The following is a 17661-nucleotide window of genomic DNA, read 5'->3' on the forward strand; positions in this document are numbered from 1 at the left end:
GGGGGGGGAGAGAAGCGAGAGAGAAGAGAGAGCAAAGATCGCGGAGGCCGGTGGGGAGATTTTCCCGGAGAAACGGCGGCCGGCGGAGGCATCATCGTGCTGGAAAGGGAAGAAGGGAGGAAAGGCGCGGGCACTCGCGGGATTGGCGACACGTGGACGGCCGAGGCTCACGCGCAATGGAGCGGCCGGGCCGCCAGTGCGGTGAATGGTTCGGCACGCGTGGGGGAAGAAGGAAGGAGGCCGGCTCCTGGGCTGGCCGAGAGAGAAGAAAAGGGAGAAGGAACCCGGCCCGGTTGAAGAAAAGGGAAAAAGAAAAAGAGAAAAAGAAAAGAGAGAGGGTTTTTTTTTTTAATAATTCAAAATGGAATACTTTGAATTTTGAATTTTGACTTTGGATTAAGATCAACTCCATTTAGAATATTTGAACCTTGATTTGGATTTGGATATAGATCTTCGGGAGAGGATTTGAGCTGAATAGAATCTAAGAGTAGATTTAAAATTGAGAGACATTCAATTTCAAATATCCACACAAAGAACCACAAAATCTCAATTAAAGCACAAGATCCAACTTAATGCAGAGATTATTTTGAATTTGATTCTAGTGCACTCTGGGATCCCATTCAACTTAGCACATCTAATATATATGAATGTATATATACTGGTATATATACATCCACATACCTATTTTCTTAATCTTAGTTAGCTTAATTAATCCTAATTTTTTTTTAATTTGGAGTGAAATTTGTAATTAATTAGTATGCTTAAACTCAGGATGTTACAGCCACGGTGGTCTACTGTGACAACATCATCTCCGTGTATCTCTCCACCAACCCAGTTCAGCATCAACGTACCAAGCACGTCAAAATCGATCTTCACCGACACGAAGGTGTGTGTCCTGCACGTTCCAACGACTCTACAACACACTGCAATCTACACAAAGGGACTGCCGACCAAGGTCTTCACTGACTTTCGCTCCAGTCTCATCATGCAATCCTCTCCCGGTTGATACTGCAGGGGCTGTTGGATTATCTCTCTATGCTGGCGTCTCCGGTATTGCTCCTTATCCAGCACACATGACAACAGCCATTCGATTACAACGACCCGTGTAGATATGTGTTGAGTTTGATGTACAAGCTAACAACCTATGTAACAACCTTTATAATTGGTGTATAAATACACATGTGATCATCAATGAGAATTATTTTTCAAATTCTCCCACAACTACAATTAGCACAGCACTCTTGCTCCTCCTTAATAAAAATGTGTATGGCGCATTCTCAAAAATATTCTTGTAAAATATATTGAATTAACATTTTAAGAAAAATATTGAATCAACATTCTTATAAGGGACCACACAGTGAAAAATGTTAAATCAACATGTAAAGCGACCACACAGTGAAAGAAGAAACATGCCGATTAAAAAGGAGGAGAAGAAGTAGACAAAAAAAGAAGAAGAAGAAAATGGACCACGCAGTGAAAGAAGAAAAGAAGTAAATAGGCCCATGTGTGAAAGAAGAAACGGGCCCAATTAGGAAGGAGAAGAAGAAGCAAGCCCAAAGTGAAAATGAAGTGGTATAGTAGCCCAAAACAGAAAGTATTAACTAAATAAATATCTAGTCGTTATTAGGGGCTATTTGGTTTAGTGCCTTAGTGTGCTAAGCCAATTTTTTTGCTTTGCCTGAAATTTTGGTCTCCATTTTGATTGAGGCCCAACTTTGGCCATGCCCAGTTAAGCCTGTCAATAGGTCTAGGCGGGTCGGGTTCCCGCGGGTTTTGCACCCGAAAGGGGGTGGAGGCAAAAATTTGCATCACGGGGGATGCGGATCGGGGCCTCGATATGGGGTCGGGTTGGGGGCAGGGTAGGAATTCACCCGCGGGTTTCCATGGGCGCTCAAGACCGAATACACAGGCGCTAGCCTAGCCTAGCTAGCTAGCCCACTAAAGTCTAGTTGCCCACCTAACCCTAGCCTAGCTAGCTAGCTCACCTAACCCTAGCCGTCGCTCCCGCGGTCTTGCCGTCGTTCATCAAGTGTGCCACCGCTCCTGCCTCCCATCGCCAGCTCGCCTGCCACCGCTTCGACCCCTGCCCACCGCGCTGCCGCCTATGCCCGCCTTGGCTACCTCCTCCCACCCGCGGGGTCTCCATAGGGTTTTGGGTCCCCGCCAGGTTCAAGGCCGAGGTGATTTTTCACCCGTTAAATCTATTGGGCTCGGATCAAGTTTTCTTATTCGGGTTTCAGGTTGGATGCATTCTTACTGCACCCGGTCCCGACCCGCCCTGTTGTGAGGCCTATGCCCAACTACAACCAACTGCCATGCTAGGAAGATTCGAGCCAGCAAAATACCCACCCAAGATTTAGCTTGGCTAATGCATGGTCCTCGACTGCTTGTTGGATGTAGTAAATGCTTTGCATTTTAGATTTATGAGATTACGTGAGGAGGGGGTTAAAGACATGATGTTTTGCCTTTTTCTATAAATTAGGTTATTTCTCTCTTTTTCTAGCTATTGAGCTACATACACCAACCAACTCATTTAAAAACCTAAACTTATAAAAAAGATGAGCAATTTACTTATACTACAACACTACCCATTGTAATGGGAAAGTCATGAAAAGGTCATCTCCTTTTATTAATAAATAGATAAATTCATATAATAATGTCCTCCAAGATTCCATCAATTGTATGTCGTATCCTTTTTACGGAAAACTTTCACTTTAAGATTCACTTTAGACCAACTATGGAACATGATCAGGAGCTACAAGCAACAAATGATTCACTTTAGACCAACTATGAAGCATGATCAGAAGCTACAAGCAACAAGTCATTTATAACAGATGGTTATTATCCATGACTACCATTTACAATCCTTATATATCCACTCATTTACCTAAAAACAGCATGAACAAACAGATAGCTTGATGCATTTCGGCCTTCCTTTACGCCTTAAAAAAAGAAGCGGTGTGAAGGTGAGTTAGTCATCGATGGTTTTCACTCTCATGCAACCACAACATGAGCTTTGCTGCTGTTTGCTGCTGTCCCGCCTTCGACCATAGAGATACTCTACAAGCTGCACTTTTGACCGTCGCCGCACGGCTTTTGATGTCTTTCTGCTGCTCTGCTCCTCATATTTCAGCAAAGCCTGCTGGACCTTCTGCATTTCCACCTCCAGCCTCCCGATCTTCTCGGACATCTTCCTTGCGCGCTCCAAGATCTTACGCTGATGTCTGCTCCTCAAGTCAATGTTTTCCCCGTCAAGACCATCAGCGGATGTGAACTCCTCGGCCTTCTTGGATAGCTTACTGTTGGTATCGATCAACTGCATGATGGTACCCTCAGCTTCTCTTATTTGGTATCTGACACTCTCAAGTTCGAGCTCTTCAGATGTTTCAGCATTTGTTTTAAGTTCTTGGATGCTGGATTGGAGGGCATTGAGCCTCTGGGCGTCAGAAGACAACCTCTCTACGACCTTATTCTTCCACTCCTGGTGTGGCTCCGTGGTGATTGACCTTGGTAGCTCTTGTTTGTCAATCCTGAGCTCTTTGACAGCCATTAGATCAGAAGGCACCTGTTTATTGTTGTCTCTCTCGAATGACTCACTTTGCGGTGGCTTTAGGTCATCAGTGATATGTCCATGGCTCGGCCCAACAAGGCCACAAAAGTTGACCATCTTGTCATCTACTTGTGCTACATTTTTCTTTTCCTGACCAAATGGACCAGTTCTACGGCCTGGAGAAGTTTGGATGAGGTCAAGTTGTATGTCTTTTAACATTTGCTCGTAATTCATTTCAATTATATCATCATCCAAGATCTCCTTTAGCTTCAGCACCTCAATCTGCTTCTTCGCTTCTTGCAAATTGGCATTGAAATCAAGCCTCTCTTGTTCAAGAAGGACACCAGTATCTGTGACCACCTTCTGGAGTGCTTTGATTGTTCCAGGCAATTTTTGCAGTTCCATATCCTTCACCATACTCATTGCACTTTCATCACCGCCGGATCGCATGGTGGTCTTCAGAAGTTGAGGTGATAGTGCATTTACCTAAAAAAGGAAACAAGCGTAATGAGTTCCAGAAAGAAAGAAAAAAGATGTTATCACAAGTACTGCTAGATCCTGCAAACACATAAAACTACTTAAATTATTTGACCTCTTGCTTCAACTGAAGGTTAAGGAGAAAATAGCTAAGCTTACTGTGCTAAGTCGCTAGTAGAAAAGTATTAACTTGTTAGAGATGACAATATAATATTGTAGCAGGAACAATTTATGATCCTTAGATCTTGAATAAAACATGGCAAAGCAAACGAATACCTCCATCCTGAGCTTATTTGATTCCAAGCAATCGTTAGCAAGGGACAAGTTTTGTTTCTCCAGGGCACTGACTTCAGTTTGCAATGATCCTATCATTGTGAAATCATCATTCAGATCAACCTTCAATCTTCTATTTTCAATCTCAACAGCATTCAGTTTGTCCTTGAGCTCATCTACATACGAGTTTCTTCGAGTGATGTCTTCCTTTAGCACCTCCTTCTGTACCATGGCACTTATCTCAAAACTCTCGCATGTTATGATGAGCTCAAGGACCTTCTCCTTGAACAGAGCTGCATTCATGATGGCCATTTGCATATTAGCCAGCAATTTCATGATCTCTTCATCACAAGATTTGATGTCAAACACAGACTTCTCCTTGCTCCTAAGCATTTCTACTTCACTCCGTAACTTAAGTACCTCCCCCTGTAGCATTTCATTTGATTCCTGAAAATCAGGATTGCCAACTTCTTTATGTTGTTTCACCTCCATGTTTACATGATCATCTTGCTGGGTTTTCCTGCCAGAATTCAGAAGGTGCCAATCTCTTCGCCCTGGATGCCTTTTTCCTGCAGCAGTTTGCACAAAAGATCCATCATAAACACTCATGGTTCTACCGGGTTCTTTGACAAGGTAATTGTTCTCGATTTCTAAGTCTCCAAGCTTCTTGCTCATCATCTTGATCCCCTGATAAAGCTCACTGCCTGTTGTTTGCAGACAGCCAAAATTATTATGCAAAGACTTCAGTTGCAACGTCCTCTCTTCATGAAGGCTTCTAAAGATCACACTGAGGATATCTTTGCTGACTGCTTCAGTAACAAGATTACTGAAATCATGCTCAAACATCTTCTGTTTCTCCATGGAGTCATTTAGTTCATTTGACAGCAAAGAGTTCGTTTCCAACAGCTTGGTAACCTCACTTTGCAATGACCTCCTAGACTCCTGTAGTTCTGACAGCCTTCCAACTAAGAACTTCGCCTCGGCCTTTAACTCGTCCACTTTGTGGTTACGAGCCTCCACCTCTTCCAAGAACTCATCACTTATCTTCATAAGTTCCTCTTTTTCTCTCTGCAGCTGGAGCAGTTCCTCATTCTTTGCCTGCTGATCTTGCTTGAAGATGTTCCGCTCTGACCTTAACTCAGCCACTTCTTGTCCGAAATGCTCCAGAAGTGTAACAACAAGTGATTTCTCAACAAGCTCATTTTGCTTTACATCCTGGGCATCGGATATAGTATTCAGCAGGCAGCTGATCTCATTCAAGATGAGCTGCACAATGATTTCAAGCTTCATTTGGTCTAAGGATTCATACTTACGGTCCAAATGTAATACTCTCACCACTGAATCAATCCCTTTAGTTAGTTTCTGATTATGCTCTGATAAGCTGTCCATTTTCCCCTCCTGGACCTTGCATAGTTCCTTCTTCTTTTGCAATTGTGCTGATATATCAGAATTTAATTCCACCATGTCGTTCAAACACTGCTGCAAGACAAATATCTCTATCTGAGCTTTTACAATCTTGAGCTCCTCCTCTCCAAGCTGCACCTCTCTATTCCTGCCCTCTTCTAGCAATTGGCTAATCTTCTTCTGTAGAGCATCGAATCGAGTGTTGCTTGAGTGCGCAAGATCTTCATGCTCCTTCCTCTCAAGCCTGATCTGTTCCTGTAGTTTAATCACTTCATCGAGCACCAAGTCCTTCTCCTTCTGCAGATCTGAGTGTCGACTTTCTAGTTCTGTGTAATGTCTTTCCAAATTCAGCAGAGTGATGATGATGCTGTCAATCTGAAATAACAATGCTATTACTAAGAAGGTAAACCAATTTATTTTTCTATGAGATCTGGAAAATATAATTTTTCAGAAAACATACCTGGCGGACAAGAGTTCTCTTCTCAGATTGAAGTATAGAATTCTGATTGTGAAGTGCCTCTGAGGACTCTTTCAGTTCTTTCAACTTCCTCCTCAAACTCTCAAGCTCAGTATTAGCGTCAGATATTGAATTCTCCAAGAAAACATTCTTCTCTAGTAGCTCCTCCATGGTCTGAGAAATTGCCTCAATCTGTACGACAAGCACAGCTCGCTCGGACTGATGAGTGTGAATCTTGGATTTGAGGTGCATGCATGATTCTTCTAATGCCACCTTGTTCTCTCTCAACCCCTCGAGCTCAGTGGTTGCAGCTGACAAAGACTTCTCTAAATGTGCATTCGTCTCCGACATCCTCTCCAACTGTCTCAGGTTGTCATTATGCAGAAATTCAATGCTCTCATGGCTCTTGATAATCTCTTTCAGCTCAACATGGCCATCCCTCAACTCTTGGGCTAGTGCTTGTAGGAATTCTACATTCAAGTTCACAGATTGTATTTGCTCCTTGATTGAAAAGTGTTTCCTCTCCAAGTCACTCCTATCCTCTTGAAGGTGAGAAAGCTCATGTTGAAGTGTCTTCTTTTCCTCCACATGTCGAGAAACCTCTTCCTCAAGTCTCCGTTGTACATTCTTCATGGAAATTATCTCATCCTGCAGACGAATTATCACTGCGGAAGAAGAGCGACTTTGATCATTTAACTTTTGGTTCTCTTCAAGAATTTTCTCCGATTCTTTCTGAAGCAAAACTTTGCTTGTTTCGACGTCCTTTACCTTGCTTACTTCACTCTGCTTCTCAAGAGCCAAATGCCTCAGTCTGTCTTGTGCCAGTAATAATTGCTTCTCCAAAGAGAGCTGTGCCATTTCTGCTTGCATACGCTTGAGATGCTCTTCTTCTGTAGAGATATTAAGCTTTTCCAACTCGGCTTGCTTCTCATTTAGCTCGTCATTATTCTGTTTCAACATAAGTTTCAGATTAGCTAGCTCCAAGTGCAAGTCCTGGTTAGCTCTTTCAAGCAGAAGGAAACGTTCATCTGCTTTGGCCAAAGGCTGCGGCCCAGTTTGCATCTCCTCTTTCAGCTTGTTGAACTTCTCCTGGGTATGTAATATTTCAGACTTGAGGTTTTGTAATCTAGCACTTGATTGTTGGCATAGTGAAACTGCAGCTCCTTTCTCTGCTTCTTGTTGTGCAAGGGACTCCTTGAGGCGAAGGATTTCACACTCAGCCTTGTTGCTCTGCTCTAACATGGATGAGATCCTGTCCTTGAGGTCTTGGTTTTCCTTTGACAAGCTTGCAAGTTCTTTATGCAGCCTCTCGTAATCTTGGTCATCTGCAAGAGCACATTTAGTTTGACATGGATTATATTTTCAATATTACATTTGTGATTGCAAATCTTCGCAGGCTTACCTTTGGCATGCCTTTTTGAATCGCTAGCATTGATGAACGAGAGGAAAGAAGGAGTCGTATCTGGATTGTCCATGTCGGTTTCAATGGAAGCAGTGTCAGCTGGGAGGTCATCATCCAAGTCCATTAGAACCTGATCAGGAAATGCTTCTGCTATCTTTCGATGTGCCTGTCGGAGTTCCCCTGCTGCATGATCATATCTTTCTGCTAAAGCTCGGTATGCACGATACAACTCCTCAAGTAAGTTCATCAGCTCAGGTCGCCTTCGGTAGTACATTTCTGCTCTTTTTGCAAATGATTCAGCATCTTCTTCAATGATCCTCATCATCAGCTTGATTTTGCTATCCATATCTGTATTTATCAAGCATTCAAGAAAAGACAAGCTCTTCACTTTTTTTTAAAAAAAAATGTTGGCAATTCTGAAATTGAAGCATCACAACTACCGATCAGTTCCCCAGATAGATCCATTCAGAAACTATACTATCATTTTAACTATCTAAGACAGGGAAGCATCATATGAGACCAAGTACTACAGCCTAGAGCATAGTGGTAACAAATTGTACAAGAATGTGGTGCACTGCTCTGAAGCTGAAGTTCATATTGACTATCACAGTGCTCAACTGATTGGCTGTCTCAGTTCAATTGTAAGTCTAAAACTAATATGAAACAAGTGATATCAGACTGGAATATGGTCATTCATTACAATAGCCACCTGAAATCCTAAACCATGGCATAAGTGCCTGCAGAAAGACCTAAGTCGTACTGTCATATGCCAGAATTAAAGATGTCCACGTGCTTCCTCAATATTCGTATGGCTTTTATACAGGTACCATCACAGTGCAAGTCATTTTCAGATCATATTATGTAGGAGATCCTAAAAAATGTATTTTATCATTAAAAAAATTACAAATTACTTTTCACATTTATCCTTGGAACCACAAGTGATGCCAAATTGCCAATAAGCTCAAAGTGATTGAGGTCGCGGATCCTTTTTATCAAATGCTGCATACAGTGTGAAGAATTTTTCTTATTTCCTAGTTTTAAATGCTTTAAATGCAAAATTAATATTTTTAAGCTTCAAATTAACTTCTTATTTTCAAAGTCTTCAATTTGAAATGCCAATCTTGTATCTCCAATAACAGCCAATCGAGAGAACTAAGATGCGTTAGAATTTTGTGAATTAAGCTAGAAATTTAAACTCTGCATTTGTGTAGATTAAACTCCCACGGAGCTGGATGTCGAATTTGACTTTACCCTTTTTGTCAATTCAATTATCGATTCAGAATTGATTGCAGTTCTAATGTAAGGACTAAGAACACCACACAGGCATATTCAGTTCCAAGAAATTTAGAATTCAAGGTGTCTGACATCTAAGGAAATTCTCCCAAATACTTGGAAATAATTTACCTGAAAGATTTTCTTGTAGCCATTTCGAGTTCTTTGGGCAGATGTGACTGTCCCACCACCATGAGTACTTGCGCCTTGTATTGGTTGGCGATGTTGCTGTCATTGTGCCAACAAGCCAAAAAGCAGAGATGTTCTTAACTTCTGATGAAGAACTGTTTGATCTTTTGTAATTCTACGACCAGTGAATGGCGAAAGCAACAAGAAGCAATCACAATCTAACACCAGTCAATTACCTGCAATATAATAAAACCCCTCAAACTCTGAGCATCAAACAGAAGACTAAATATTCTTTGCACGAAGAAACGAACAACAAAGTACGCAAAGTATCATTATCTCTCCTATTTTCAGATTCACTTATACACAATAAGTCATGGCTGAAGATCGATACTGCAACTTCGCTATTTCCCCTTAACCAGTAACCACCCAAAGACACCACAATACGCAGCAATAAAGTCTTAACTTTCTATATGATGAATCAATATCTGAAGACATAAAACCCAATTACGAACATAAGTTTTATTTTTGCCTCCCTCATGAACAAACAGAGAGTGAATGATGAAAGCAAGCAACCATGAATCAGAGCAGCAAAACTGCAAGCATCCCAATCTCCAAAAATTGTGCCAGAATTTGCAACTGTTCCAATCATAGAATTGGAAGGGTGCAGTATAGATATATAGATACAGTAGAGAGTTAACTCCTAAATCAATCATCTAACTTCTGAAGAACAATCTATCGAAGCTAAAGGTCCCTCACAAATTGCTCGAAAACCCCATTCAATTATTCTGAACCAAAACAAGAACAGATGAAGGTTGCGTGCACAGCTAGGAAATAAAGCATCGAGCAATAATAATGAAGGAATGACAGGGAAGGGAAGGGGGGGGGGGGGCAGTGACAAGAAAACTTAACAACCCAAACTAAAAGATGCTCCCACCTCCTTCTCAGCTCCCAAATGCCCCCACAAAATGCAGGTGGAGTTCCAGACTAACAGGAAAGAAACGACATTAATTGCTCGATTACTTCAACGGTTGATCAAGTTGGGAAGGAGGGGAAAAAACAAATTTTGATGAGCCGAAAACCCACGAACTGAAATTTACTTGATTACTTGATCGGTTGATCATCAAACCCCCAAGAGAAAAGATCATCTTTTGATGAGCCCAATAACCACGAACTGAATTCATCAAGAAACTGCGATCCTAAAACCATGGAAGCAAAGAGATTGAATCCCCTGAGATGAATTTACCAGGCGCAATCCTGAAGAAAAACAATTCTAATTGGTCGAGGAAGCTATGAAGACAGTGATGATGAAGAGACAGGCCCCAAAAGGACCTGGAAAAAGGCAATCTTGCAGCAAAGGGAGGAGAACACAATCAAAGGAGGCCACAGAGATAAACGTGAGAAGGGGAGAGAAAAAAAATGAACTAAATAAAATCAAAGACATGGCTCTCACATACATACCATCAGCAAAATAAAAGCGAGGGGAAAGAATCTTGCAGTGAGACTGGTGACGGCAGCTCCAACCAGGAGAGATCCAGCTGCTCCCCATCCCACCGCTACGGCGCCATCTCTCACCAGCGGCCCCGAAAAGTAGCAGTGCAACTATCTATCAGCATTCAGCAAGACGCCTCCTTTCCTGGATCCCTCCCTCTCCTCGCCTCACCTCGAAGCAGAGTCAATGCGGCCGTGCAAGAAGCGGAGAGTGGGCACCCGGGGATCGGATCGGGGAGGGGGAGCGGCCCGTGGTGATGGCGATTTAATCGTCGGTTTGTTCACTCCTGTTAAACACGGAAAGCAAGGACAAAGTTTGGGGCGCAAAAGCTCGATTCCGGGTGGGAAGAAAAAAAAATCTTTTTGGTGAATTCTTGACACTTGGTTGGCGCGGCAGTGTTCTTGTCTCTGCGTGGTGGTTGGGTACCGACGGCAACGGGCGGCGCGAGGGCGCGGCGCGATGAGTGTACACCTGACGCTTTTGGACCTGGTGTGCCGGCTCGGCTCTATTTCGTGGAGGGATTTGCATGTGCGCCCAAGAAAATGTGCGAGCGAATGATGAGAGAGGAATGATTAGCCCTTTTTGGCTGATTCTTAGCTTCTGGCTATATGTTTATGAGGATTACTGTTGCTGACTAATGATTCCGGTGAGGGCTCACTTGCTTGTGCTGTTTATTTACTAGAAAAAAGATGAAGAAATTGTGTAATGCCCACGGGGGGAGAGAGAGTCAGAGAGAGAGAATCACTACAATAATTCCATGGAGAAAGAAAACGTTGGACTGATGATATCAAGTAGATTTCCAGTGGATTGATGACTCACTGATCTACTAGTCATCTAGCTGTCTGGCCCTGTCTTGGTCCTCTCTTGTCCTCTCTTGTGTTCACGCGTCACCACTCACCAGTACAGCGGAAGGAACTAAGCAGGTGCTCGATCATTGCGGAGGCGGAAGCGTGTAGCATTCCGTCTGATTCGCTTCATCGAACCGTCGGATCGAGGTTCAGATCGGTTAGCGCTCTTACGGACGATGCCTGTGATAGCCATGCGACATTGCGGCCTAAAGCGTTTTGAACTGTTTCTCTGAAAGAATTGCACAGGTGCCCCGCTCAAATTTTCTCTGCAAGATCCACGAAAGGCACGGCAGCACCTGCTTCATTTTTTCCTCACCTCATGTGCAGTTTAGCAGTACAATTGCTAAAACTCAGCAGCAGTACTAGAAATCTTGCAATCAATAGGAATCATTCACCGCATAGCAGTACCACTCTAGCACATGCCCTGAAGCAACAATCATCAACTCATCATCATATAATTACCGTCACCTGTCCTGTCAAGAAATAATGGAGTTAATTACCGGCTAGTTTCAGGGATCCATCCAACACCGAAAAAGTAGTGTATTTATCTAGATTGCTTTGCCTGTAATTCACAGCGACACTACACAACTACACACCTGTTCGACAAACATATGGAGCAGACGAGCAGTATATACTCTACCTCCTCCCCAATTTCTGAATCGGTTGTTTACATAAGGCAGCTTTCAAGCTTTTTCCAGGCCCTACAATGCATCTTTGTTACTGTGACATTGCAACCGCAACACTTTCTACCTATGCAATCCTATTTGGACCGAGATGGTATACCTGCAGTATGACAGCATCTTAGATAGGGTTTGCAATGAACGTATTTTACCCATGTGCTCGCGGAGTAAAAACCCTACCGAGCGTGGATTTAGGTTCTAATTTTTACCTATGAGTATGGGTGTGGGTTTGAAGTTAACCAAACAGGTATAGAGAGACGGGTATAAAATCGGTTTATCCGTGTCCGCTTCCCTCATGTATCCACTCCATGTTAGATGAAACTAATCTTTTTGTGATACGATTTGTATCCGGCTATAGATAGAGATATACATAGAATGTGTATAGATAGAAAGCTCTGTCTTGCCAGCCAAGATTTGTAACCAAACAATGTAAATCTTCGGCCAAGTTTTCGGCTCTATATTAACACGCAACTCGTGGCTCCTGATGGAGTAGATACGCTTACCCAAAAGCTGTTATTACTTTCATGGTAATCAAAGCCCCTTCTCCTTAGATTGCATCTAGGAATGGTCGGCTCCTCTAATCTCGCCATGAACCCATTCTTCGGTCACACGATCATGGACAAACTGACCAAGAACAATCATCTCTTGTGGAAGGCACAGGTTCTCCCGACTGTGTGTGGTGCACAGCTGGAAGGCTTCCTCGACGGCATCGAGATACCTCCGCCAAAGGAGATCGACGTCAAGAATGGAGACAAGATGGTTAAAGCACCGAACCCAGCATACGCTCGCTGGGTGGCCTCGGATTAGCAGGTCCTTGGCTATCTAAATTCTTCCCTCTCTCGGGAAGTGCTGACGCAATTCATCGCGTTCAAGATGGCGTCACAAGTCTGGCGCACCATAGAGGAGATGTTTTCCTCGCAGACTCGTGCGCGATCGGTAAACACACGCATAGCTTTGGCTACAACAAAGAAGGGCAACATGATGATTGTCGAAGATGTTGGGAAGATGAAGGCACTTGGAGATGAGATGGCGTCTGCCGGCAAACCCTTGGATGACGAAGAGATGGTCTCGTACATCCTGACTGGCCTCAACTACGACTACAACCCCCTCGTGTTGGCACTTGTATCGCGAGTGGAACCAATATCAGTTGGTGAGCTTTATACTCAGCTGCTGAGTTTTGAGATGAGGATGGATCTTCTTCAAGGCGCTCAGTCGCAGTCGTATGTCAATGTCACATCCCGTGGTGGCGGTCGTGGCAACAGTGGTCGCGGCAACCGCAGCAACTACTCCAACAACTCCAACAATCGTGGCAGCAACAATGGTGGTCGTCGTCCTAGGTGTTAACTATGTGACAAGGAGGGTCACACGGCTGTAAATTGCTGGCATAGATTTGATGCTGACTTTGTGTCTGAAGAGAGAAGCGATGCTACAGCAACTCACTCCAATGGAGTGGACACCAACTGGTACACTGATACAAGCGCCACCGACCATATCACTGGAGAGCTCAACAAGTTGATTGTCTGAGACAAGTACAATGGCAACGATCAGATTCACACGACAAGTAGTGTAGGTATGGATACAAGTCATATTGATCATGCTACTGTTCATACCCCTACTCGTAATCTTCATCTAAATAATGTTCTTCATGTCCCTAAGGCTAAGAAAATCTTGTTTCTGTTCACCGCCTTGCTACTGATAATCATGACTTTTTAGAATTTCATCCTGATTTTTTCTTGATTAAAGATTAGGCCACGAAGAACACTCTTCTTAGAGGAAGTTGTCGCAATGGGCTCTACCCCCTTCCTTCTGCGTCCACAAAGAAGCAAATTTTTGGAGTCATCAAGCCATCTCTTACTAGGTGGCATAACCATCTAGGAAATCCAGCATCTTCCATCGTTAAGAAAGTCATTAGTAATAATAGTCTTCCCTGTCAAAGTGAGTCCAATAATGAGTCTGTTTGTAATGCGTGCCAGAGAGCTAAAAGTCATCAGCTACCCTATTCTAAGTCATCAAGTGTGTCAAAATTCCCTTTAGAAATTGTGTTTTCTGATGTTTGGGGTCCTGCACCAGACTCTGTTAGGGATTGGAAATATTATGTTAGCTTTATTGATGATTACAGCAAATTTACATGGATTTATCTTCTTAAATTTAAGTCTGAAGTTTTTCAGAGATTTCATGAGTTTCAGAGTCTTGTTGAAAGACTCTTTAATAGAAAAAGTATCACCATGCAGATTGATTGGGGAGGAGAGTATGAAAAATTGCACTCCTTTTTCCAGAAAAATGGCATAACCCATCATGTTTCCATGCCCATCAACAGAATGGCTCCGCTGAAAGGAAGCATCGCCATATCGTTGAGGTTGGTTATCCCTCCTTGCTCATGCTTCCATTCCTCTAAAATATTGGGATCAAGCTTTTCTCACTACTACTTACTTATTAATCGTACTCCCAGCAAAGTTATTCAGTTTGACACACCCCTAGAGTGTCTGTTCTAGAAAAAACCAAATTACTCCTCGTTGCGAGTTTTTGATTGTGCTTGTTGGTCTAATCTTTGTCCCTATAATTCTCGAAAGTTACAATTTCGCTCAAAGCAGTGCACTTTTCTTGGTTATAGTAATCTTCACAAGGGATTTAAGTGCCTTGATATCTCCTCGGGTCGCATCTATATCTCTAAGGATGTTATATTTGATGAGAATGCCCTTTCTCCACTTTACATTCTAATGATGGTGCTCGTTTACATTCGAAATTCTTCTCCTTCCTCCAACTTTGAAAAGTCCTGGTACTCTTGATTATGGGGGAGAACATTTGGCTGATCAATTAACTGATAATCCTGGCACTAATAATATTTTTTATGATGAAGTTGATGCACATCAGCGTGCGGATTTTGATCAACAACAATATGGCACGGAACCTGAAGCTGATGGAGCAGGTGGCTCCCGCTGTGACACGCTCCAAGGCCCAAGCGCGCACTTGAGCGCACCCTTCGTCTCGAGCTCTGCTGGCTATCCTGCGCCAGACAATTTTAGTTCCCAGGAGCGCTACACTCCCAAGAGGATCCGGCACGGAGTCTGGAGTCCGACCCAGTGTGGCTGATGTTGTCGTTCCTGGAGCATCTGCGCCAGAGTCTTCTGTAGCTCCTTCTGCACCAGTGTCTTCTGCACCGTCCTCTACGCGACCCAAAACAAGGTTACAAAGTGGCATACATAAAGAAAAGGTATACACTGATGGCACAATTAAGTATGTGTTCTTAACATCTTCTGGGGAATCTCAAAATTTAGCTGAAGGCTATGGATATTGAGTATAAAGCTCTAATGGATAATAAAACTCAACATCTAGTACTACCTACAAAGGGGAGCAATATTATAGATTGTAAGTGGGTATATAAGATTAAAAAAAAGATTTGTTTCATCTAACACTCCACACATATTTTATTGATACTTGTATTTGCTTGTATGGTTAGACTTGTTGTATTGTTGAACAATGTTGTTTGTGTTGCATTTTTTAAGTGTGATTGAATTATGGAATAATATGTTGTATGTGTTAACTATGTGGTAATGTACTACTATGATATACATGTTATGTATGATGTATTTGTGAGATGCTTGTTTATTATCTTAGTTGAGATGTATATTTAAATTGATGATATTATTGTTATATGCTTGATTTTATGTTCAATACTTTTTTATTATATTTGTGGGTATACGGATGTGATCATGAGTCACATACCCACGATAGCGGACAGGAATTTCAGTTTTTACCTGTGACGGATAATAAATATGAGTGTGGATTTAAAAATTAACTCATAGGTATGAATTTGCGTAGCTTCTTCCGCGGGTATTGTAGCCCTTGCCAGAGAAATCGCTGCCTGTCCACATCGCATGTTATACAGAGAGTAGTACGCTAGTACTGATGCTACTGCGACCCGTCCTGGATTAGTGGGCAGGCACATTTCGTTTCTGAATACGACCCGTCCTGACATCAGGAAACTAATTTCGTACACTAATTTCTTCACAAATACAATGCAGTACGCAGAGACCAGTGCAGGTCCCCCCCCCCCCCCCCCTCCTGATCGATGTCATTTTTAGAGAGGGTTGCGGCATCACCATTCACCAGTCACCATGTAGTCTAAAAAATTAATGTGCCTGATGATTGATTTAAGCGTGGCCGTAGACTCTGTCGGCAGAATTGTTAATACTTGCACAAGATTAGCAAAAGTAGGCATCCGTGTCTGGAAGCAGCTAAACATCTTTGTCCAACTTGGTTTTCAGCTTACTCTCTGCTTGCTCATAATGCCATTGCACTACTATCCCGATCACCGACAGTCTCGCGAAACTCGTGTAAGAATTAGGGCGCAAAAGGCACTGAATTCGTTGCTGAAAATAGTAGCACAAATGGGGTGTTTGGTGGATGATCAAAAGATAGTAGATTAGTTAGTTAACCAGAGCCGTTCTTTTTGTTATTAAAGAAAAAAAGAGAGAATATGCTTTTTGGAGTGGAGAGGAAAGAAGTTGCAAACCAATTTGGCATTTGTGAATGCCATCAGGCATCATGTTCTCCAAATCTGCACATGATCGACAGAAATGATGAGATGCTGGAGTGGGTCGTAAAATTAAATGCACAATACAATGATCAAGAAGTAGGTGCATAATTCATCCGGCTAAAAGGGGAAACATTTTAACACCTTGCTGTTTCGGAGAGAGATCAGCTCGGAGGAAGTAGGCCATTTTGTATCAACGAGAAAATAGTAACTCAAATTCAAGCCGACTGAGCTTTTTTTGGTGAACAACGCAGAAGAGCTACGTGTCAATATATTAAGTGGTGGAAGAATTCGAAGACGAGTTTAAATACAATACCGTTCTAATAGCCGGGTTAGTTAGAGGTGAAACAACGCGCCATGAGCTCAGCACGATCATGAATTTTTGGTCAACCTAACAAGGCACACAACCTAGCTGCTCCACCTAGATACCACAACCGAACCTCCTCACAAATGTCTACCAGAAGACCATCAATTGAGGGACGAGCTCCGTCAAACACACATCGATTCCGCAGCTTCCAAATAAACCATGCCACCAAAATCACTAGCGAGTTGAAACCCTTGCGGACCTCCTTGGGAGCTTGTTCCATCGCGCGACTCCACCAAGCTTGAAAATTCATGTCTTCATGCGTCGGTGTCAGAAACCCTAGCTGCACCCGTTGTAGCATTTTGAACCAGATCTCTCTAGCAAACACGCAATCAGTCAGCAGGTGTTGCACCGTTTCCTCTACCTGATCACATAGCGGGCAGCTCGGTGAGTGCTGTAAGCTACGCCGTGCTAGCCTGTCCGCTATCCAGCATCTATTCAGAGTCACCAACCAGACAAAGAATTTGGCCCACAGTGAGGCCCATGTCTTCCAAATCCTACTGTATGGCTCGAAGGTAATGGCCCCCCGTGAAGAAACGATGGTATGCCGAGCGCGTCGAGAACATGCTGGAAGGTATCGGGGTCCAGCGATGCTGGTCCGGAACTCCCTCAAGTAACTGCAAGCCCGCGACTGCATCCCACACCTGCAGGAATTGCAAGGTCGCCGGCCCATTGAGGGCTGCAATAATGTCCTTAAGCCAAGCTCGATTCTGCAAGGCCGCATACACCGTCCTTTTGCCGACAACCCTCTTTGCAACAAAAGGAATTAGGTCCGGCGCTAT

General features: G+C 43.1%; 1 protein-coding gene and 1 non-coding gene across 3 annotated transcripts; one reads left to right on the top strand and one right to left on the bottom strand.

The window, feature by feature from the left end:
- Positions 1-2605: 2605 nt before the first annotated feature.
- LOC133912918 (protein NETWORKED 1A-like) lies at positions 2606-11147 on the bottom strand. Of its 2 annotated transcripts, XM_062355896.1 has the most exons (7): positions 10423-11147; positions 10208-10308; positions 8968-9200; positions 7564-7911; positions 6165-7486; positions 4304-6079; positions 2606-4036 (listed from the first exon to the last, which is right to left on the bottom strand). In XM_062355896.1, the coding sequence occupies exons 3-7, from the start codon at positions 9068-9070 to the stop codon at positions 2972-2974; spliced, it is 4614 nt and encodes a 1537-aa protein (XP_062211880.1). In that variant the 5' UTR covers positions 9071-9200; positions 10208-10308; positions 10423-11147; the 3' UTR covers positions 2606-2971. The 2 variants fall into 2 exon arrangements, with proteins under 2 accessions (XP_062211880.1, XP_062211879.1); XM_062355895.1 differs by lacking the exon at positions 10208-10308.
- Positions 11148-13025: 1878 nt separating this feature from the next.
- On the top strand, positions 13026-13164 carry LOC133913891 (small nucleolar RNA Z247). The gene has a single exon (XR_009909128.1). It is a non-coding gene; the product is annotated as a small nucleolar RNA Z247 (small nucleolar RNA).
- The last annotated feature ends 4497 nt before the right edge of the window (positions 13165-17661 follow it).

Source organism: Phragmites australis, chromosome 3, assembly GCF_958298935.1.
Source record: "Phragmites australis chromosome 3, lpPhrAust1.1, whole genome shotgun sequence".
In the NCBI taxonomy this organism is placed as follows: domain Eukaryota; kingdom Viridiplantae; phylum Streptophyta; class Magnoliopsida; order Poales; family Poaceae; genus Phragmites; species Phragmites australis.

What these genes read in the sequence shown, in the direction of transcription:
- LOC133912918 (XM_062355895.1), bottom strand. Translation starts at nt 9,070, where the DNA reads ATGACAGCAACATCGCCAACCAATACAAGGCGCAAGTACTCATGGTGG. An exon ending in TTCAAAAAGGCATGCCAAAG is followed by an intron (nt 7,487 to 7,563) that starts GTAAGCCTGCGA and finishes GTGCTCTTGCAG; the next exon opens with ATGACCAAGATTACGAGAGG. An exon ending in CAAATAAGCTCAGGATGGAG is followed by an intron (nt 4,037 to 4,303) that starts GTATTCGTTTGC and finishes TTCCTTTTTTAG; the next exon opens with GTAAATGCACTATCACCTCA.